Source organism: Mustela putorius, unplaced genomic scaffold (assembly GCF_011764305.1).
Source record: "Mustela putorius furo isolate JIRA1106 unplaced genomic scaffold, ASM1176430v1.1 tig00000275_pilon_pilon_pilon, whole genome shotgun sequence".
In the NCBI taxonomy this organism is placed as follows: domain Eukaryota; kingdom Metazoa; phylum Chordata; class Mammalia; order Carnivora; family Mustelidae; genus Mustela; species Mustela putorius.
In genome coordinates, this window is record NW_025421341.1 from 10,732,663 (window position 1) to 10,756,678 (window position 24,016).

The window sequence follows — 24,016 nt, forward strand, 5'->3', positions numbered from 1 at the left end:
TACCAAGACTAATCGGGATAAAATAAGACACATGAACATTATCAGGATTGAGAGAAGGGACATCGTTACAGATTCTACAGATAATAAAAGAATATTAAAGCACTTTATGAACAACATACTTGACAACTAAGATGAAATGAAATTTCAAATTACTTGAGGGAGACAAACTGTCCAATTCATGCAAGAAGAAATAGACTGAATAGCCCTATAGCTATTTAAAAAATTGAATTATATTTAAATAATTTCCTACAAAGAAATCTTTAGGTCTAGATGGTTTTCCTGGTGCATTGTACTAAGGAGGGGATATATGAATTCTACAGAAACACTTCCAGATAAATGCAGAGGAGGGAATATTGCCCCAATTCATTCTATGAAGCTGGTGTTACTGTAATATACCAAACAAGGACATTAGAAACCAACAAAAACAAAAAACAAAAATGAAAACCAAACCAAACAAAAAAAAACCCTTTAACTTGATATCCTTCATGAATTGATACAAAATTATGTTATAGAATTGAGCAAATTGAAACCAACCATGTATAAAAAAGATCATGTTCAAGTGGGGTTTATTTTAGGAATGCAAGTTTGGCCTAACATTTGAAATCCGTGTGAGTCACATAGAAAGAGACTAAAACACAAATGTATGATTACATCAGTAGGTACAAAAAAAGGTATTTGAAAGAATCCAATATTTAATGAAAGAAAAAAATTAAAGAATATTGTTTGGGAACGAACTTGTGGTAGAATTATGAAGGAAAAGAAAATGATAAAATGCAAATTCAGGATTGTGGTTACTTTTGAATAAGGAGGAAAGGGAATAAGATTGGAATGAAGCACGCATGTGTTTCAAAGGTAAAATAATATTCATAAATCCAGTAGCTGAAACACAGTATCTGTTTTATTGTCTTTTATATCTCCCACATAAGTTATGGATATTTTAATGCAATATTTAATAAAAGCAATTTTTATGCTAGTGGGGGTTTTTGTTTCTGAAATCCTCATGTAACAGAAAGACGTCTGTTTGCTCTGTTTGCTGTTTTAGAAACTCATCACATTTATGTATTGAAAAGAGTACCAAGAGTACCAAGAGTACCAAGAGTACCAAAATGTACCAAGCATTTTGGATTTTTTGGAAGTGTAACGGGATGTTTTCCATAAACAGAATGAACTGCATGTTTAAATGTCACTACCATGTGAAGAACAGCAGTGAGATTAGTGCCAGCAAGCCATAAACTACAGAAGCACTAAACCCCAGTGGTCAGTTCCATATAACTCATTGATTAGAGAAGGACACTAGGATATGACTATTCTACCAATTCTATTTTTTTCTGCAGTTCACCACTTTAAATATATGTGAGTTGATATTTACACCAAACAGTTCTACTGTGTTCTGTTCTTTCTCTAGACCTATGCTGGAATTGGACTCAGTAACTTTTTCCTACTCCTTCCTTGCCAGGATTGAGTCTGCAAATTACACCACAGGAATTTTCCTGGGTTTGTAGACACGTGTGTTTCAACATTCATATAACCATATACAGAACACACTAAACATATGCCCCATTCATTAGCCTAGAGCCCGATGGTAAAGGGACATATTCAAATTGCTGCTTTCTTTACTCCTCCGTATTCTGCATCCATTCACTCAACAAACATGAATAAGAAGTGCTAAGCATGATTCGAAGGTAACAAGGAAAAACAAGACATAAACCTTCCTTAAAGTTTTCATATTTTAATGTACAACAGATCCATACACAAATAATTGAAAAATTTACAAATGATGTTCCCTTAGCTCAGCCTAGGAAGATCACTTGGAGAAGATGACATTTAAATGGAATCTAAAAGCATATGTGCAGAGCGGGAGAATGAATGAATTTTCATGATAATTCAGAAGGAATTTGATGTGCTATTTGTATATCGTGCAGATGCATGAAGCTGCGTAGCCTGTTCAGAAATATACTTCTGTGCAGAGAAATGCAAAGAACCTAGCAAAGATGGTGGTATTTAAAAGGTGATCAGAATCATTTTTTGTGAGCCCTGCTCCTGCTCGATTTCATGATGAGTTTTTGCCATGCTCTGAGTTGCCCCATGCTGGAAGTAAGGGGCAGTGTCCACATTTTACAAATGAGTTCAGTAAGCTTGAAAAAGACTAAGTAATTAATCCATAGCCACATATGTAATTAGTGTCACAGTCCAGGTCCCTTTGACATCAAAGCTTGATCTCTTCAACTCTTTTCATGCTATTCCCTATCCATGACTAAAAATGATGCCCCAGGTGCTAAAAGTTGTCAAAGACACTAATTGGTTTAAACATTCAGCCCCCTAAAACCTTTATTTACTTTTGTGGATCATCATGTCTGTCTGTCTAACCTACTGTATTCCTAAAGCTTATTCCTCTTCCTATATTATACTATTATTACTTTATTATAGTAGTTATTGCATTGTATCGATGTATTATTTGTCTCTCCTTATTAAACCCCAGCATCAAGTATTTGATTTTCTTTAGAAAGACTGTATTTATTGCATAGATTCAAAACAAATGACTTAATCAATTTATGAAGGAATGATTTTGTTTTTCCGATGTTCTTTAATGAGTTCAAGACAATATTATAAAGAACATAGAGTGTTAGATTTTCCTAACTTTAGATTTAAGATCTCCTAAGATTCATGGAGAAAGGGAGTTCAGAAGAGATCCCTGAAAAGTTGTGAACCTGTGAAGAGATGGGTAACTATCTCATGATACTGTAACTGAGGGATGCCCTATAATATCAGAAGAAAACTTCCACTGTTGAGTTCCAGTTAGCTTATCATCAAAGCTGTGCTTTAGGGGAAGCTTGCTAAGAGAAATGGTGAGATAAAAATTTATATCATCATCTTACATTAATTCCCTAACTCTCTTTTCAGCAAAAGCCTTGATTTGTTTCCTTAGTTTTGCGGGGTTTGTTTGTTTGTTTCAAGAGACGGAAGAATTTTTCCACATTTAAGAATTAATAGTGCTGAAAACTCAAAAAGTCTCCCCGAGGAGAAGCAGGATCCCAAATGCTCATTGACATAAGAAAACACTATAAATTAATGCTGTAAGAGCTCATGGTTACTAAGAAGAGAACTTAATTTACAACTTGAAACAAGTTCGTATTTCTTAGAAATTCTGGAAATCAATCAGTGGTACAGAAATTGATTTACTAAAAGAGAAGAAAATTGATTCTTAATATTGGCAACTACACCAAATTTTTTTTTTTTTAAGTTCTGAAGGGACATCACTTGAAAACAAGTTTATCAACCATCGAGGAATTACTTGGTATTTAGTTTCCTAGCAAACTATCCAAAGAGAAGTATTTATGGCCTCATTAGAAGATAGATTTTTATTGTACCAAACATCACCTTCAAAACTGCAATCTCTATTATGTCAAAGGCATGGAAGTAGAAATTAGATGAAACAGAACTCTGTATGTACAAGGCAAGCATTGCATCATATTTAAGAGTACTGCTTTGCACCACAGTATCTCAGTAGGAAGTAGTGGGAATCTGAACACATTTGCATATTCCCATTCATGACATAGTGTTGGCATTCTCAAAAAGAGTAACTGTAGCTGATGGCAGTTTTTATCTGAAGAGATTTGTACATGTTAGCAGTATACTGTCTTCTGTCAGCTTAAGTAGAGCATATGGGGCCCATTAACTTACCAAATCTGCCACTGTTCTGCAAATTTTTATTAAGCAAGTGCAGCCCCTAATAGTCACTTATGTTATAGAATGTGTATCAAATGCTATCAATAAGCAAGAGAATTGTTTTCCCCCAGTGAGAATGCATTTGAAGTGTATGAGAAAGCTTGACAAAAGAATAAAATATTCTAAGTGATCACTGTACTAGTATAAATGTATCCTACTGGGAATCCAATGTATGTATTATAAGCACTTTAATGTTTGCTGCTAATAAGCTCTCAGAGTGCCATCTTTTTCACAGATTTTTCTCCCCTTATTTTCTGAGTTTATGCTTTCTCTCAATTCTAACAATGATCCTGGTTGAGATTAAATCAAAAGACACTGCGTGTTTATCCACAGTTTTAAAAAAGTTGGTCTAAGTTTTGAGCAATTCTAATTAGCTTTAAAAGACTACAGCAAAGACAGCTAGAAACAGAGGCCATGAGGCTGCTCTGTTTTCCCAAGGAAGTCTTCCTGAACGAGAGGATGCACCAGGGAATTAACAAACATCCAAACCCAAGAGTGTCCTCCTTATAAAGCACTTTACAAGAATTAAATCAGTGTCCATCAATCTTGAGTTGAAGGCCAAGAAGCATGAGCTTAGTACAGAAATCCCATTATCCAAATAAATTCAGAGATAAGAAGAGCAAGCCCCAGTGCTCTCTAAGTATTTAATAACAGTTACACTAAAAATGTCCATGAATTTCATCTTCAGAAGGTTTCCACGTTTCACCGATAATGCTTTGATTCCTGTAATATCCCTTTAAGTAATCAAGAGCAAGTAGTACCTGTCCTTGGATAAAACTGAAGGATAAGAAAAGGAATATAATAGGCTCTGGAAACTTGAACAAGAAAAAAGAAAAGAAACACAAAAGAAAAGGAAAAAAATGAACAAACAAAAAAGAATCCGTCATCAGAACCAGAACAAGAAACTTTTGAGTCTTGATCCATCAGCACTCTCTAACTAGATGCATTTGGTGCCTCACCATTTTAGAACGGAAGACCTTTACAACACCCATTCCACTCATTTTTCAATCTCTTATAAATAAGGTTTTAGTCTGAAATGACACACCTGTCATATTCCTACTGCTACTATTCCAATCGCTGTGCTATCCAAATATTATGCAGTGAAATGAGTAGACTTAAGCTCCAGTCCCAAGAGATACACCTTAGAGTAGCTCAAAGGTAATCTGAGTTATAAAGGAAGTTGAGTATTAATTATAACACTTGTCATTTTTTAAAAAACTGGTGGTAGTGTGTATAATTTTACCTCATTTTCTCATTTGCTACTCTTATTTAAATCACTTCCCAGCACTAAGCATGTGCATAAAGGATGATTGTTCCCAATTTAACCTTTAAATAAAGTGTATTCTATTAAATAAGTCATTAAAGTCCCTTCTCTTTTCCATTATGTTTATTCATTTATCTTCTGTCCTAAAGATAGACATCTGTGTCACTGAATATTTTGGAGAAAGACCCCTAATTTTTATGCCTATCAGCCATTTGGATTTTCTATACTGTTTTTTGAAATAGTGCTCTAAAGAATTTCAGATTGTCAATTAAAATAATGATAAGTATTCCCACTTAGAATAATAGAGAGTGTGCAGTCAAAAAGTTAAGGAAGTACCATGGTTAACCTAATATGGTTGAGGAATTTGCAATACTTAAATTGGCTTAGATTTAATGGGATAGCTTATGTCTGTCAAAGAAAAAAGACAAATGCAAAATAATAAAATCTTTGTATGAATCCCTTTTCCAGAATAACTGCACATAATAAGAACATATAGTCTGAAAACCGTATTTCCTTTGCCTTTCTTCCACTACAAGATGAACTAGGAGACAGGTGAGCTGAGAGGTTAACCCTGCTGTGGGCGTTGGGTTATCCGTGAGAGAACAATTTCAAAATTCCTGCCCGAAGGCATTGTATTCTCTCAAGTGTTTTCCCCCTCTGTTCCTCTGTAATCCCAGGAAGTGAAACCATAAACACCACCACCATCATCAAATGCACAACCTTTACCACTCTCACAGTTTTTATGTGTCAAAAGTTTTCATTTATTGAGAAATCTGTACCTGGCCCACAGTGCTCGATGCTTTCGTCTATTTTTGTCATTTTCTCCCACATCTCTTCATGGTGTGTTTTTATCTAAACCTTTTACACAGGGAAACTAAGGTTGAAAACAACTTAGTAACTTGCCTGGAAAAGCTGACGTTCAACTCATATCTATCTCGTTATTAGCTGGCATGTTATTCTTCCTTTCTATATAGGTCCCGCTTAATAATGATGATAGTAGTCTGTATTTATTAAGCACTTACTAAATGATCTTCTAAGTACTTTGCATAAACTTACACATGTAATCTTCACTACAGGCCTATGGAAGAAGCAATATTATCCTCATTTTATATATGATGGTATTGGGGCTCAGGGAGTTCAAATAAATTGCATATGACTAGTAAGTTTCCAAGTTGAAATTTTAACTCAGATGATTTCTCACTTGTGAAGTGAGGGAGAATATTTTAGCTAAAACCCATTAGAATGCTAAATTTCCAAACATATTAAACAAAATTATAGCTAACACTTGATTTTTATCACCACAGAAAGATTTCTATTAATAACATATATTCAAATAAAAAGGATAATAGTTTTCTAACATGTAAGTTTTTGTCAAGTGTTTTCTTCTATTCATGCAACTGATTGATTCAAAGAATATATAACTGATTCTTCTATGACTTATCACCAGTATAATGGAGTGGTTAAGAGTGCAACATTTAAGTTCTCAATCCTCCACATTGGAGGCATACTTCAATTTCTTTATCTGTGAAGTAAAGATAATAATAGTATCCATCTTTATAGTCATCATGAAGATTAAGTGAATTATTAGCCCTAAAGTACATAGGACAGAACCTACACATTACAAGTGCTGTATAAGTATTAGCCACTAGTGTTACTATTTTAAAATCATCATCGTTTTCTACTACTTTTTTATTTGTACTATAGATTCTACTGTACATTTTTTTTAGACCTGAAAAAGCCAGAATTTGGCCCACAATTGGAGAACTGATGAGTATGGACTGACATATCCAACTGGAAATATGAAGAAAAGTCTGATAAGATTTTTAAGAAGTTAATAAAATACTAGGAGAATCACAGACAAGTAGTGTTGTTGTCTAGAAAATAAATAGTGGAACGATCTGTGTATAATAACCGGGTTGGTGAAATACGACCGAATGGTGCAGGCAAAGGAAGGAGGGACATACTCCTCTGAGGCCTCTAGTGTTAGGCAAAATGGAGGGGGTCTTCTTTGTCAGCAGAGTTCACTTCTCATTGCTCAATCCTTGAGCACCAGGTTTTTATAGACCAGCATAGCCAGCGGCACATAGCAAATAATGGACAACTACTGTTGTATATTGAAGTGATAACCCGTGCAGAGAGCTTAAGGATTAAGAACCCCACATCTCTATTTTTGAGAGATGTTGGATAATAGCTTTCATATAGTGTCATTGTGGAATATTGGTTTCGGCACCATTCCAGCCTCCTAAAATGAGCTGAGAAGTATTCCCTCCTCTGAATTTACTGAAAGCATTTCTGAGGATTGGTGTGATTTCTTCCTTAAATGTGTGGTAGAACCAGTGAAGCCTTCTGGGCCTAGAGTTTGGTGTGTGTGGGGGGTGGGGTGGGGGCAGTTTTAACTACAAATTCATTAAAAACAACAACAAGAAAAACTATAGGGCCATTCAGATGTTCTATTTCTTCCTACATAACCTTTGGTGACTTGTGACTTTCAAAAATTTGCATATTTCATCAGAGCCATGTTAATCTAGGGTTGATTTTTTTTTTTTCCCCCACTACCAAAGCAGGGTTCTTTGTCTTCTTCCCCATGGCCCTGAATTATGAATCTTTACTCTGGCTATTAGGATGAGGCACTATTCCCAGCTCTGTGTGAACTTCATTCACTCTTCCCATTATACTTTTGGATAGTTCTTGCCCAGGTCTTAGGCAATTTCTTCACGTGTGTGTGATAATCAGTATATTCAGCTAAATACGGAGATCTTCAGCAGATCTCAGCAAGAGTTCTGAGTAAGTCTCTTCTCCGGTTCTCTGCCTGCAACTGGCATCTGCCTTATCTTCCCTGGACACCCAGGTCCATGTGCTCAGGCTGGGGCATCAGAAGGTTCTGCTCTGTTTCCCTCGCTATACCACAATCTGGAAACTTTCTCCAGGCAACGAACTGGAGCAGTTACAGGATTTACCTCACTCGCTTTATCTCTGCTGCCTAATGTCTAATCCCTGGATTGCCACTGCTTCCTGTTTTATGTATTTAATTTTTTTTCAAGAGAGATTGTAAATCTGTTCCCTTTTACTCCAGATATAGAAGTCTAGTTCTTGAGTATTGAATATACAGACACACACACATATATATATATGACACTCAAAAAATTTTATTATATATTACACATCTCCAGGCCCATGAGTTTACTTTCTCCTTTCGCACTCATGAAAACAATAACCTAATTAACAGAGCTGAAAGTACTGAAAATTAAAAGAAAATAAAATTATATTCAGAGACAATCTAAGGTGTGTGTATAATAAATATATGAATATTATATATATATATATATAGAGAGAGAGAGAGAGAGAGAGATGTATCTTCATAGTTGCCTTTTAAATATCTACCAAAAGATATGAGGTGCCCAGGTAGGCCAGGGAACAGTTTTTCTTCTCAAATTTTTTCCAGTAGAAGATTTAACTTCTTATGAATTTATTTTAATTTATTGTTCAAAAAATGGCTGATTTACAAGCAGGCCTGATCCTTGTCTCTTTTATTTCTTCTCAGTGTCAGATGAAAGCAAAGTCCACTCATTGGCTGCTCACAAATCGGGTAAGAAACTCCTTGTAACTGACTTTATATTCTCCTTCCTGGAAATTGCTGGCTGTGTTCGAGTAGCAGTTGGAACCTATTTCCATCCACTAGTCACTGAAAGGCTTGCTAATTAATACATGAGATGTCTCTGACTTCCACAAAGATGAAGTATTGCTTGGCTGTGTGTGTAGTGGCATAATGTATGCTGACTCAAAATCTTTGAGAGGAAAGGATAAAGGTTTCCAAAAACTAATAATTATAAAACCGAAAATCTTAAACCTGCTTGCCAGCTGAACACTTAAAACAACAAGAAGGAAGAATTATAAGGAAAATCCAAGAAAGTTTGAAACTCTTTCCCATGATGACTTTCACATTACAGTGGCAGAACAAAGAGCTCCAGAACAAATCTGGTCATTTCTCCTCAAAAAAGGAATAGGTTTTTTGCTTGTCATCAAAGAAGATCACACCCAAGATGGCCATTTTATCTTTCTTTAGACTGAGGAATGAGCTCCCTCATTCCTACAGGTTCTCTGGAGAGTCCGCAAGGATTTCTGTGAGTTTCCTGGGTCTTTCTCTGTTATGTGGGAGATTCCTTCCAGTCGAAAATCCAAGCTTTTTCTTCACTGCCAAGTGGTTTTTCTTCTCCCCCCTTGTCCTTCATTGTTGTTTGTTTTTGTTTGTTTGTTTGTTTGTTTTCCGCATTCGTTGAAAACACTTAGAGCTACCAAGCTTGCAAATACTACAGTGATCCCTTTCCTCTAAGGGTGTATTATTTGGGGAAGAGTATCCATATTACTCTCAGGTTTGCCACTCCAAATAACAGAAGAGTTACAATTTGACATCCCCCTGTTTCTGAAACAAAGGAAGTCCTTCCAGTCACCAAGTGTCTCCTGTGTTTATGTGCTACTTATGTTTCCAGCAGTAAGTGGCCTTGATGCCTCATTACTTCCATCATGTTCCAAGGCAAGATTATGATTTTTTTTTCTTTTCCTCTTTTTCCAGATTCTCTTGTGAGAACAGCAGGGAAGGGCTGGTTCACAACTCTTAGATTTTTTTTTCTTTTCTGCTTCTCCTAATAAAGAGCCTAAGAGGTTAGATCCCCGTGAAGGAAAAGATTTCTCTGAGAGCGCTAAACTGCAGTGTTGCCTTCCCCCATCATCCTTGTCCTTTAAATTCTCCAATACTGGAAATATTTTGGGGAGCCTGAAAAGGAAGTTCTCATGACCAAGGAATCCCAAGGATAGCCTATATTATTTTCATCTTCAGTATATCCTAAATGGTACCGCTTATCGTTAGTTCTGTTACACAGATTAAGACTTGAAGATTAAAGCCTTTCTATGTACTGGTATGGGCTTCAAGGTTAAAACACACACACACACACACACACACACACGCACACACAAAAACCAGTTTTTAAGACTGTTTATCAATCTGTTTTTTTTTTCAAATGAGCAAATAAACTTTCTGACTTTTTTCCAGAAAATCTAATCTTATTCTGATCTTAATTTCCAAACAAGTTTCTGTCAGCCAGTGACTGAAAGTTAATGGTCCTCTTTTTAAATGAGAACATTGTTACCTTTGCATATCACTACAGTATGTTACTAAGTTGAATGATATGCTTTTATATAGTGTGATATAAAACACAGTAAAAAAGAATTACCCAAAGTATGAAACTTGAAATAATTTCCAAATTGAAAAAAAAAATGACAAATATGGCATAATTTTAAACCTGTCAGGTTAACTTTTATATAATATGAACCATGCTGCTTTAAATATATCAGGTGTTTTAAAGATTTCTGATGCTTAATGAACTACTAGTACAACATTCACCATTTTACATTTCCAAGTCCTCGTCCAACCTTATCACGGTGTCATTGAGCTTTTCACTGGCCACCTGTGGAATCAGTGGAAATGCTGAGAACAACCAGAACATAGCTCACTCTGGAGCAAAAGTGGCATGTGAGAAAACCCAAGATAGATGGCTAACCAATTACCTAAAATTCTATACTCTAGAATTGAGAGCACTCTAAAACAGTAGAGACCATCCTGAGAAAATATAAAGCAGCATTAAAGAAAAATCTACAACTAAGTTTATAAATTTATATACTCAAGAATATACCCTCTTCCATTTTTTATATTTATTTGTTTTAGAAAATTCATCTTGAATTATAACGATCCTCAAAAAACTCATCCCTCATGTAACCCGCAACTCCCCTACACGTGTAGCATTTAGGCAGAGTAGTTTCTGAGGAGGGGACCGTGATGGAAAAAGAGGATTAAGGATCCTTTTGCTACTGGTAACATCTTTCATTTACTAAAGTCATCTTGAAAATTCAACTAATATATAACTGTAGCCTCTGTGTGGTATAGTCTGTGACCAGTAAGCAAGTTAACAGCAGGACTATAATGTCTAATGTTCCATGGTCATACTCTTGCCAGTGTTAAAAGAGATCATTCATTGTCTTTTCATTTTACCTTTTCCTTCCCCAAATCTTTCCTCCAGAATATTTAAGTGAAAAAGTGATATCTCTTTGCTAAAAAGGAAGAGTATCTCCCTCTGTCTCTTTTTAATTATAGCAATGTGGGCAGCTTTCATACTATCCAAGACCATCAGGAAGTTAAATTAAATTGTATGTGCTGACCTGAATCTATCATCCATCTTATTTGGGGTGATAGTCAACATTTTAATACATTCATCTGAGTTAAAGTTTCTTCTGAGTCAGCTACTTAGTGTGTAGAGAGCCATTCCGTGCCAAGTTCCATCTGCTGGTCTGGTTTGGGAACCTCCCAAATTTGTGACAATATTTTTGGCACCCTTTCCTTGGCTTAATTTTTAAATGGTTGGTTCTTCAAAGCTCAGATTAAATCAAAGGCTCAGGTAAGATAAATCTTTCTAATATTTTCGACCTAAAATGTAGTGTACCCTTACCCCTTCTGGAATCAATTCAGTATTCTTGAGATTTTTCTAACGACCTACCTCAGGGGTTCCCCGAGTGCGTAGCATCTCATGCCTTAGGTGGGATGTCTGGCAGGATGTTCTGTTGTCAATCTTGTACGGTCCTCCTCCAGCTATGAGAGGAATTAATGTCTCTGGAGTGTGGAGACCTACCCAGAGAGGTTAGGAACAAAATGCCTTTTAGTGGGTTCCTTTAAGAAAAATCGCTAGTTTCAGAGAGCCTTAAAAATAAAAAATGTGTGTCCTTATCTTGTTCATTGACAAAATTTTGACAAAATCCAAATTTTAGTAAATGCAGGGGGTTAAAAAAAAAAACTTCAGCAAAGTGTATATTTTAAGCGATGAAAGCAATTTTTAATGATATCAGTATTCTGAGGGAACATTAGAATCCAAAGAAAATGACATCAAATTTGGCATAGCTTTTTTAAAATTATGCTTTAATTTTGACTATACAGCCTCCTAAACTATATCTGCGAAGGAATCATTGCTTTTCTTTCCCCTAGATACTGAGCTGGCACCTAAACTAATAGCATAAAGCTCCTCCACGTTTTAGTCAGAAAGGACTTATAAATTTTACTTTTTTACTATGTCTTAATTTTTTTGTTTTGATTTACTGCTTGGAGCTGTTTTAATATGTATTGACTGTCTGCGGAGATCTTTGCTGACCCAGCTCTTTAAGATGATGCAGTACTGAAGAAAGCCGATGAGTTCTTCTTTATGAGCTCTGACATATTAATTAGCAAAATGGACTAAAAAGCTTTCCTATTTCTATTTTAATTTCGTACATTCTAGAACACCTGTCTATATAGCTGTAAAGCAGGCAAGTCTGTAAAAGTAATGGTTGGCAGTCAGTCCAGACCTTTTCTGAGATAAGTTTATCAATTAATGAGCAAATATGCATTAAACAGTCTAGGGAGATAACTCTGTATAGGTGCCTTGCAGCCACCAAGTTTGTGGATATCTTAACACGTTTTACTAGTAAGGAAGCTGAGGCTCAGGGTGTTTTAGTACTTGTTCTCCTGACTTGTAACTAGCATGGGATGAGCTTATGACCCTAGATACTGTGTGGCAAAGCCCATGCTTTAGCCAATCTTCCACCAGCATGTGTCTAACACTTCAGTCCCAGCGACTGAGAAGAATACCATCTAGTTGGAAGACATGATACACATATCAAAATAGCTCATAAATTCTTACCTTCTGTAACCTATGACTGAACAAGGAACACCATACGAATAATTTCTCTAGGAAACAATTGTAACTTGGTGAGCTTGAGAGGGACATTTCATCTGATGATTCTTGACTTTGTTTCCCTGCATGTATGTGTATTTATATATTTATATGGAAGTGTGGGCCAAGTTAAGAGATGTATAAGAGAGAAAATATGCATGTGATGTGCATGTATTATGTATAAATCACAGCAAATGTGAATGGATGTGCATCCTTATGGCAAAGGCTGAAAGTTTAATATGTAAGTTGCTAACTTGGCAGACCTTACATTCTGTTCTAAATGCATTGTGTGTAAACTTTATATTTAGAATGTTCGAGTGTGGCCAAAGAAATCTCTAGATCTTTCCAAAGAGATAGAACTCTTAAAAGCAGAAGGTGATCAGATAATCCCTTTAATACAAGAGCAATGTGTTATTAAATGACATTTCATAAATTTTGTTGAGTATGCATTTAAAATTTGGAGCACCAGATATAGTCATTTTTCATCAGTCTGAATTGGATTTTTTTCTGGCCTTTTTTGGCTATTATGGATGAGGAACTAAATCTTAGAGTTAGTGGATAGTGGACTTAAACTCTGTTTCTTTTCTCTTCAGTTGGTTAAAGTAACACGATATGGTTATACATTTGAACAAAAATCTTTATGAGGTACTTTCTAAGCTTTTGTCACTTGTTATGTTGGATAAATATACCTTTAGACACAAGAAATATATACATTCTCACATCCTCCCGCTTGGTTTACATTCCTGAGATTCAGGATGTTATTTTTAAAAAATAGCAATATGTATAGGCTTCTTCCTATACAAACTTGATTATAAAGCAGCCTATGTGGTAAAAGGTTACTGAATACTCTGGTCCCAAAAATTCAGTGAATCAAATTGGATTAGAAACAAATATATCAGTCTTTTTAGAAGTGAGATTTGATTCATTGCTATTCAAATATGGTGCAGGTGTGTGCATCTCTGAATTTCATGTGTAAATAGAGTCTACATGTTTTTACAAATCAAATTTCAAAATTAATTATTTTAGTTCCACTCATGTTTATTAAATGCCCATTCTGTGACAGGTGTTATATATCAAGTGCTGGGGATACAAAGTGACATATGACATGGTCTCTGTCGTAGAAAAAAATTTTTGAACTGGTAGAGGAGAAAGACATAGAAGTGCCTAATTAAATATTGGTTTAGCATCTGTATGTGAAATTAGAGTATAATACAGAAACCTCACAGAGGAAATACTGCTTGATTCTGCTTGGGATTGGGGGATGGCTGTCATGTTTCAGAAAGGAAATATTTCCAGGGAAAGATCTGAAAGATAAATAGAAGTTTAAGAAACAAAAATGGTCAATGAGCTAACACATTTCAGGCATATGGAAAGTTATGACAACTTAAAACATGATGGTATGTTCATGAAACTATAAGCAATTCATTGTGTCACAAATGCAAGTGGAGAGTAACAGATACTATGCTGAGCCAGTAGGCAGGAGATTAACTCATGTGAAACCCCTACCAAACAGAAAAATGTGAATTTTATCCTACAGGCTTAGAGAATCCAAACTGATAAAGGAGAGAGTTGGCGAGTTTTATATTGTAGTACTATTATTCTGTTGGCTGTGGTGACTTGAAGGACAAAAACAAAAACAAAAAACTGAGAATAGTTAAGAGACCATTGCAGTAGTCCAGATAAGAGATGATATGGACATAAATTCTAGTGAATTACAATGGAAATGGAAAGAAAGGTAAAACATATTTAGGAAATAAAGCTTTGAGATTTTTTTAAAAATTAGCTCAGTGGGTGAGTAAGGAAGAAGATCCGATTGGATTCTCTGTTTATCAGTCAGCTGTTGCTACGTCAATGCTGCGTAACAAAACCAAAAGCAAATATTTATTGGTCACGTGTCTTTTTCTGGGGATTTGCTGATCTCAGAAGTGTTTGGCTTGGCTTAGCTCCAATCTTGGCTTAGTTTAGATCCAGGTTTTATATTATTATTCTCCTTGGAACAGTGGTTTCCTAAGGAAAGTAATTTTTTAATTAAAATGTATTATTTGCCCCAGGGGTACAGGTCTGTGAATCATCATGCTTACACATTTCACACCACTCACATAGCACATACCCTCCCCAGTGTCCATAACGCAGCCACCCTATCCCTATCCCCATCACCCCACAGCAGCCCTCAGTTTGTTTCATGAGATCAAGAGTCTCTTATGGTTTGTCTCCCTCCCGATCCCATCTTCTTTTCATTTTTTTCCCTCCCTACCCCTCATGACCCTCTGCCCTGCCTCTCAAATTCCTCATATCAGAGAGATCAAATGATAATTTTCATTATCTAATTGACTTATTTTGCTTAGCATAGTATACTCTCTAGATCCATTAACATTGTTGCAAATGGCAAAATTTCATTTCTTTTGATGGCTACATAGTATTCCATTGAGATATATGCCACATCTTCTTTATCCATTCATCTGTTGATGGACATCTAGGTTCTTTCCATATTTTGCTATTGTGGACATTGCTGCTATAAACATTTGGGTGCATATGCCTTTTTGGATCACTACATTTCTTTTCTTTTCTTTTTTTTTAAAGATTTATTTTTTATTTATTTGACAGAGAGAGAGATCAGAAGTAGGCAGAGAGGCAGACAGAGAGAGAGAGAGAGGTGGAAGCAGACTCCCTGCCGAGCAGAAAGCCCGACACGGGGCTCGATCCCAGGACCTGAGATCATGACCCGAGCCAAAGGCAGAGGTCCACTGAACCACTCAAGCGCCCCTGGATCACTATATTTCTATCTTTAGGGTAAATACCCAAAGTGTGGTTGCTAGGGTAGCTCTATTTTCAACTTTGTCAGGAATCTCCATGCTTTTTTCCAGAGTGGCTGCACCAGCTTGCATTCCCACCAATAGCGTAGGAGGTTCCCCTTTCTCTGCATTCTCACCAACATCTGTCATTTAGTGACTTGTTAATTTTAGCCATTCTGACTGGTATGAGGTGGTATCTCACTGTGGTTTTGATTTATGTTTCTCTGATGCTGAGAGATGTTGAGAACTTATTCATGTGTCTATTGGCCACTTGGATATCTTCTTTGCAGAAATGTCTGTTCATGTCTTCTATTTCTTGATTGGATTATTTGTTCTTTGGGTGTCATATTTGATAAATTCTTTACAGATTTTGGATACTAGCCCTTTATCTGATATGCCATTTGAGAATATCTTCTCCCATTCTGTCAGTTATCTTTGATTTTGTTGACTGTTTCCTTTGCTGTGCAAAATCTTTTGATCTTGATGAAGTCCCAATAGTTTATTTTTGCCCTTGCTTCCCTTGCCTTTGGCAAGATTTCTAGGAAGAAGTTGCAGCAGCTGTGGTTAAAGAGGTTGCTGTCTGTGTTCTCCTCAAGAATGATGATGGATTCCTGTCTCAGATTGAGGCCTTTCATCTATTTTGAGTCTATTTTTGTGGGTGGTGTAAGGAAATGGTCCAGTTTCATTCTTTTGCGGGGAACCATCCAATTTCCCCAACACCATTTGTTGACGAGACTGTCTCTTTTCCATTGGACATTCTTTCCTGTTTTGTCAAAGATTAGTTGACCATAGAGTTGAGGGTCCATTTCTGAGCTCTCTGTTCTGTTCCATTGTTCTATGTGCCTCTTTTTGTGCCAGTACCATACTGTTTGGAGGATGACAACTTTGGAATAGAGCTTCAAGTCTGGAATTGTGAATGCCACCAACTTTGGCTTTCTTTTTCAACATTCCTCTGGCTATTCGGGATCTTTTCTGGTTCCATATAAATTTTAGGATTATTTGTTCCATTTCTTTGAAAAAAGTTGCTGGCATTTTGATAGGGATTGCATTAAATGGGTAGATTGCTTTAGGTAGCATAGACATTTTCACAATATTTGTTCTTCTAATCCATGAGCATGGAATATTTTTTCAGTTCTTTGTGTCTTCCTCAATTTCTTTCATGAGTACTTTATAGTTTTCTGAGTACAGATTCTTTGCCTCTTTGGTTAGCTTTACTCCTAGGTATCTCATGGTTTGGGGTGAAATTATAAATGGGATTAACTCTTTAATTTCTATTTCTTCTGTGTTGCTCTTGATGTATAGAAATGCAACTGATTTTTGTGCATTGATTTTATATCCTGACAGTTCATTGAATTCCTGTATGAGTTCTAGCAGTTTTGGAGTGGAGTCTTTTGGATTTTCACATAAAGTATCATATCATATGCAAGGAGTGAGAGTTTGACTTCTTCTTTGCCGATTTGGATGCCTTTTGTTTCTTTTTGTTGTCTTGATTGCTGAGGCTAGGACTTCTAGTACTACATTGAATAGCAGTGGTGAGAGTGGACAACCCTGTCATATTCCTGACCTTAGGGAAAATGCACTCTGTTTTTCCCCATTGAGAATGATATTCACTGTGGGTTTTTCATAGATGGCTTTGATGATATTGAGGTATGTACCCTCTATCCCTACAGTTTGAAGAGTTTTGATCAAGAAAGGATGCTGTACTTTGTCAAATGCTTTTTCAGCATCTATTAAGAGTATCATATGGGGGGGGAGGAGTCAAGATGGCGGAGAAGTAGCAGGCCGAGACTACTTCAGCTAGCCGGAGATCAGCTAGATAGCTTATCTAAAGATTGCAAACACCTGAAAATCCATCGGCAGATCGAAGAGAAGAAGAACAGCAATTCTGGAAACAGAAAAACAACCACTTTCTGAAAGGTAGGACCGGCAGAGAAGTGAATCCAAAGCGACGGGAAGATAGACCCCGGGGGGGAGGGGCCGGCTCCCGGCAAGCGGCGGAGCAACCGCGCACAAAATCAGGACTTTTAAAAGTCTGTTCCGCTGAGGGACATCGCTCCAGAGGCTAAACCGGGGCGAAGCCCATGCGGGGTCAGCGTGGCCTCAGGTCCCGCAGGGTCACAGAAGGATCGGGGGTGTCTGAGTGTCGCAGAGCTTGCGGGTATTGGAACGGGAAAGCCGGCTACAGAGACAGAGCTGACAGTAAGCTCGCAGCTCCGTGTTACCTTGAACCCGTCGCAGGCTCGGTGAGCTCGGAGCGCGGCCGGAGGTCAGGCAGACGGGAGTAACTGGGCGCTGTTCTCTGAGGGCGCACTGAGGAGTGGGGCCCTGGGCTCTCGGCTCCTCCGGGCCGGAGACCAGGAGGCCGCCATTTGTATTCCCGTCCTCTGGAACTCTACGGAAAGCGCTCAGGGAACAAAAGCTCCTGAAAGCAAACCCGAGCGGATTACTCACCCCGGCCCCGGGTAAGGGCGGTGTAATTCCGCCTGGGGCAAAGACACTTGAGAATCACTACAACAGGCCCCTCCCCCAGAAGATCAACAAGAAATCCAGCCGAGACCAAGTTCACCTACCAAGGAGTGCGGTTTCAATACCAAGGAGAGCAGCAGAATTCCAGAGGAGGAGAAAGCCAAGCACGGAACTCATGGCTTTTTTCCTGTGATTTTTTCTAGTCTTGCAGTTAATTTAATTTTTTCTTTTTCATTTTTTTTTTTTCTCGCCTTCGGGTAAAATTTTTTTTTTTAACTGTTACCTTTTTCTTTTTTAACGATTTTTTACTAGTTTATCTAATATATATATATATATATTTTACATTTTTCTTAGGTGTTTTCTTTTTTTAAAAATTCTTTTCTTTTCTTTTCTTTTTCTTTTCTTTTTGTTTTTTTTTTTCTTTCTTCCTTTTTGAACCTCTTTTTATCCCCTTTCTCCCCACTCACGATTTTGGATCTCTTCTAATTTGGTTAAAGCATATTTTCCTGGGGTTGTTGCCACCCTTTTAGTATTTTACTTGCCCGTTCATTTAGTCTTATCTGGACAAAATGACAAGACGTAAAAATTCAACACAAAAAAAAGAACAAGAGGCAGTACCGAAGGCTAGGGACCTAATCAATACAGACATCGGTAATATGTCAGATCTAGAGTTCAGAATGACAATTCTCAAGGTTCTAGCCGGGCTCGAAAAAGGCATGGAAGATATTAGAGAAAACCTCTCGAGAGATATAAAAGCCCTTTCTGGAGAAATAAAAGAACTAAAATCTAACCAAGGTGAAATCAAAAAAGCTATTAATGAGGTGCAATCAAAAATGGAGGCTCTAACTGCTAGGATAAATGAGGCAGAAGAAAGAATTAGTGATATAGAAGACCAAATGACAGAGAATAAAGAAGCTGAGCAAAAGAGGGACAAACAGCTACTGGACCACGAGGGGAGAATTCGAGAGATAAGTGACACCATAAGACGAAACAACATTAGAATAATTGGGATTCCAGAAGAAGAAGAAAGTGAGAGGGGAGCAGAAGGTATACTGGAGAGAATTATTGGGGAGAATTTCCCCAATATGGCAAAGGGAACGAGCATCAAAATACAGGAGGTTCAGAGAATGCCCCTCAAAATCAATAAGAATAGGCCCACACCCCGTCACCTAATAGTAAAATTTACAAGTCTCAATGACAAAGAGAAAATCCTGAAAGCAGCCCGGGAAAAGAAGTCTGTAACATACAATGGTAAAAATATTAGATTGGCAGCTGACTTATCCACAGAGACCTGGCAGGCCAGAAAGAGCTGGCATGATATTTTCAGAGCACTAAACGAGAAAAAACATGCAGCCAAGAATACTATATCCAGCTAGGCTATCATTGAAAATAGAAGGAGAGATTAAAAGCTTCCAGGACAAACAACAACTGAAAGAATTTGCAAATACCAAACCAGCTCTACAGGAAATATTGAAAGGGGTCCTCTAAGCAAAGAGAGAGCCTACAAGTGGTAGATCAGAAAGGAACAGAGACCATATACAGTAACAGTCACCTTACAGGCAATACAATGGCACTAAATTCATATCTCTCAATAGTTACCCTGAATGTGAATGGGCTAAATGCCCCTGTCAAAAGACACAGGGTATCAGAATGGATAAAAAAACAAAACCCATCTATATGTTGCCTCCAAGAAACACATTTTAAGCCCGAAGACACCTCCAGATTTAAAGTGAGGGGGTGGAAAAGAATTTACCATGCTAATGGACATCAGAAGAAAGCAGGAGTGGCAATCCTTATATCAGATCAATTAGATTTTAAGCCAAAGACTATAATAAGAGATGAGGAAGGACACTATATCATACTCAAAGGGTCTGTCCAACAAGAAGATTTAACAATTTTAAATATCTATGCCCCCAATGTGGGAGCAGCCAACTATATAAACCAATTAATAACAAAATCAAAGAAACACATCAACAATAATACAATGATAGTAGGGGACTTTAACACTCCCCTCACTGAAATGGACAGGTCATCCAACCAAAAGATCAGCAAGGAAATAAAGGCCTTAAATGACACACTGGACCAGATGGACATCACAGATATATTCAGAATATTTCATCCCAAAGCAACAGAATACACATTCTTCTCTAGTGCACATGGAACATTCTCCAGAATAGATCACATCCTCGGTCCTAAATCAGGACTCAACCGGTATCAAAAGATTGGGATCATTCCCTGCATATTTTCAGACCACAATGCTCTAAAGCTAGAACTCAACCACAAAAGGAAGTTTGGAAAGAACCCAAATACATGGAGACTAAACAGTATCCTTCTAAAGAATGAATGGGTCAACCGGGAAATTAAAGAAGAATTGAAAAAAAATCATGGAAACAAATGATAATGAAAATACAACGGTTCAAAATCTGTGGGACACAACAAAGGCAGTCCTGAGAGGAAAATATATAGCGGTACAAGCCTTTCTCAAGAAACAAGAAAGGTCTCAGGTACACAACCTAACCCTACACCTAAAGGAGCTGGAGAAAGAACAAGAAAGAAACCCTAAGCCCAGCAGGAGAAGAGAAATCATAAAGATCAGAGCAGAAATCAATGAAATAGAAACCAAAAAAACAATAGAACAAATCAACGAAACTAGGAGCTGGTTCTTTGAAAGAATTAATAAAATTGATAAACCCCTGGCCCGACTTATCAAAAAGAAAAGAGAAAGGACCCAAATAAATAAAATCATGAATGAAAGAGGAGAGATCACAACTAACACCAAAGAAATACAAACTATTATAAGAACATACTATGAGCAAATCTACGGCAATAAATTTGACAATCTGGAAGAAATGGATGCATTCCTAGAAACATATAAACTACCGCAACTGAACCAGGAAGAAATAGAAAGCCTGAACAGACCCATAACCAGTAAGGAGATTGAAACAGTCATTAAAAATCTCCAAACAAACAAAAGCCCAGGGCCAGACGGCTTCCCGGGGGAATTCTACCAAACATTTAAAGAAGAACTAATTCCTATTCTCCTGAAACTGTTCCAAAAAATAGAAATGGAAGGAAAACTTCCAAACTCATTTTATGAGGCCAGCATCACCTTGATCCCAAAACCAGACAAGGATCCCACCAAAAAAGAGAGCTATAGACCGATATCCTTGATGAACACAGATGCGAAAATACTCAACAAAATACTAGCCAATAGGATTCAACAGTACATAAAAAGATTATTCACCACGACCAAGTGGGATTTATTCCAGGGCTGCAAGGTTGGTTCAACATCCGCAAATCAGTCAATGTGATACAACACATCAATAAAAGAAAGAACAAGAACCATATGATACTCTCAATAGATGCTGAAAAAGCATTTGACAAAGTACAACATCCCTTCCTGATCAAAACTCTTCAAAGTGTAGGGATAGAGGGCACATACCTCAATATCATCAAAGCCATCTATGAAAAACCCACCGCAAATATCATTCTCAATGGAGAAAAACTGAAAGCTTTTCTGCTAAGGTCAGGAACACGGCAGGGATGTCCATTGTCACCACTGCTATTCAACATCGTACTAGAGGTCCTAGCCTCAGCAATCAGACAACAAAAGGAAATTAAAGGCATCCAAATCGGCAAAGAAGAAGTCAAATTGTCACTCTTCGCAGATGATATGATACTATATGTGGAAAACCCAAAAGACTCCACTCCAAAACTGCTAGAACTTATACAGGAATTCAGTAAAGTGTCAGGATATAAAATCAATGCACAGAAATCAGTTGCATTTCTCTACACCAACAGCAAGACAGAAGAAAGAGATATTAAGGAGTCAATCCCATTTACAATTGCATCCAAAACCATAAGATACCTAGGAATAAACCTAACCAAAGAGACACAGAATCTATACTCAGAAAACTATAAAGTACTCATGAAAGAAATTGAGGAAGACACAAAGAAATGGAAAAATGTTCCATGCTCCTGGATTGGAAGAATAAATATTGTGAAAATGTCTATGCTACCTAAAGCAATCTACACATTTAATGCAATTCCTATCAAAGTACCATCCATCTTTTTCAAAGAAATGGAACAAATAATGCTAAAATTTATATGGAACCAGAAAAGACCTCGAATAGCCAAAGGGATATTGAAAAAGAAAGCCAACGTTGGTGGCATCACAATTCCGGACTTCAAGCTCTATTACAAAGCTGTCATCATCAAGACAGCATGGTACTGGCACAAAAACAGACACATAGATCAATGGAACAGAATAGAGAGCCCAGAAATAGACCCTCAAATCTATGGTCAACTAATCTTCGACAAAGCAGGAAAGAATGTCCAATGGAAAAAAGACAGCCTTTTCAATAAATGGTGCTGGGAAAATTGGACAGCCACATGCAGAAAAATGAAAATTGGACCATTCCCTTACACCACACACAAAAATAGACTCAAAATGGATGAAGGACCTCAATGTACGAAAGGAATCCATCAAAATCCTTGAGGAGAACACGGGCAGCAACCTCTTCGACCTCTGCCGCAGCAACATCTTCCTAGGAACAACGCAAAAGGCAAGGGAAGCAAGGGAAAAAATGAACTACTGGGATTTCATCAAGATCAAAAGCTTTTGCACAGCAAAGGAAACAGTTAACAAAATCAAAAGACAACTGACAGAATGGGAGAAGATATTTGCAAACGACATATCAGATAAAGGACTAGTGTCCAGAATCTATAAAGAACTTAGCAAACTCAACACCCAAAGAACAAATAATCCAATCAAGAAATGGGCAGAGGACATGAACAGACATTTCTGCAAAGAAGACATCCAGATGGCGAACAGACACATGAAAAAGTGCTCCATATCACTCGGCATCAGGGAAATACAAATCAAAACCACAATGAGATATCACCTCACACCAGTCAGAATGGCTAAAATCAACAAGTCAGGAAATGACAGATGCTGGCGAGGATGCGGAGAAAGGGGAACCCTCCTACACTGTTGGTGGGAATGCAAGCTGGTGCAGCCACTCTGGAAAACAGCATGGAGGTTCCTCAAAATGTTGAAAATAGAACTGCCCTATGACCCAGCAATTGCACTATTGGGTATTTACCCTAAAGATACAAATGTAGTGATCCAAAGGGACACATGCACCCGAATGTTTATAGCAGCAATGTCCACAATAGCCAAACTATGGAAAGAACCTAGATGTCCATCAACAGATGAATGGATCAAGAAGATGTGGTATATATACACAATGGAATACTATGCAGCCATCAAAAGAAATGAAATCTTGCCATTTGCAACAACATGGATGGAACTAGAGCGTATCATGCTTAGCGAAATAAGTCAAGCAGAGAAAGACAACTATCATATGATCTCCCTGATATGAGGAAGTGGTGATGCAACATGGGGGCTTAAGTGGGTAGAAGAAGAATAAATGAAACAAGATGGGATTGGGAGGGAGACAAACCATAAGTGACTCTTAATCTCACAAAACAAACTGAGGGTTGCCGGGGGGAGGGGGTTTGGGAGAAGGGGGTGGGATTATGGACATTGGGGAGGGTATGTGATTTGGTGAGTGCTGTGAAGTGTGTAAACCTGGTGATTCACAGACCTGTACCCCTGGGGATAAAAATATATGTTTATAAAAAATAAAAAATTAATAAAAAAAAAGAGTATCATATGGTTCTTGTTCTTTCTTTTATTAAAGTATTGTATCACATTGATTGATTTGCGGATGTTGAACCAAACTTGCAGCCCAAAAATAAATCCCACTTTGTCGTGGTGAATAATCCTTTTAATGTACTGTTGGATCCTATTGGCTAATATTTTGGTGAGAACTTTTGCATCTGTGTTCATCAAGGATATTGGTCTGTAATTCTACTTTTTGATGGGGTCTTTGTCTGGTTTTAGGATCAAGGGAATGCTTGCCTCATAAAATGAGTTTGCAAGTTTTCCTTGCATTTCTATTTTTTGGAACAGTTTCAGAAGAATAGGTGTTAATTCTTCTTTAAATGTTTGG

General features: G+C 37.3%; 1 protein-coding gene across 3 annotated transcripts in view; it reads left to right on the top strand.

The window, feature by feature from the left end:
* The window catches only part of PARD3B (par-3 family cell polarity regulator beta), a 1,046,368-nt gene that overhangs the window by 665,014 nt on the left and 357,338 nt on the right, over positions 1 to 24,016 (top strand). For 2 of the 3 annotated variants that reach the window (XM_004764207.3, XM_004764213.3), the window contains exon 16: positions 8,532 to 8,576. The exons of the other annotated variant lie outside the window; for it this stretch is intronic. In XM_004764207.3, coding sequence (XP_004764264.1) covers positions 8,532 to 8,576 — 45 coding nt within the window. The remainder of the gene's footprint in view (positions 1 to 8,531; positions 8,577 to 24,016) is intronic. 3 annotated transcript variants of the gene reach the window in all.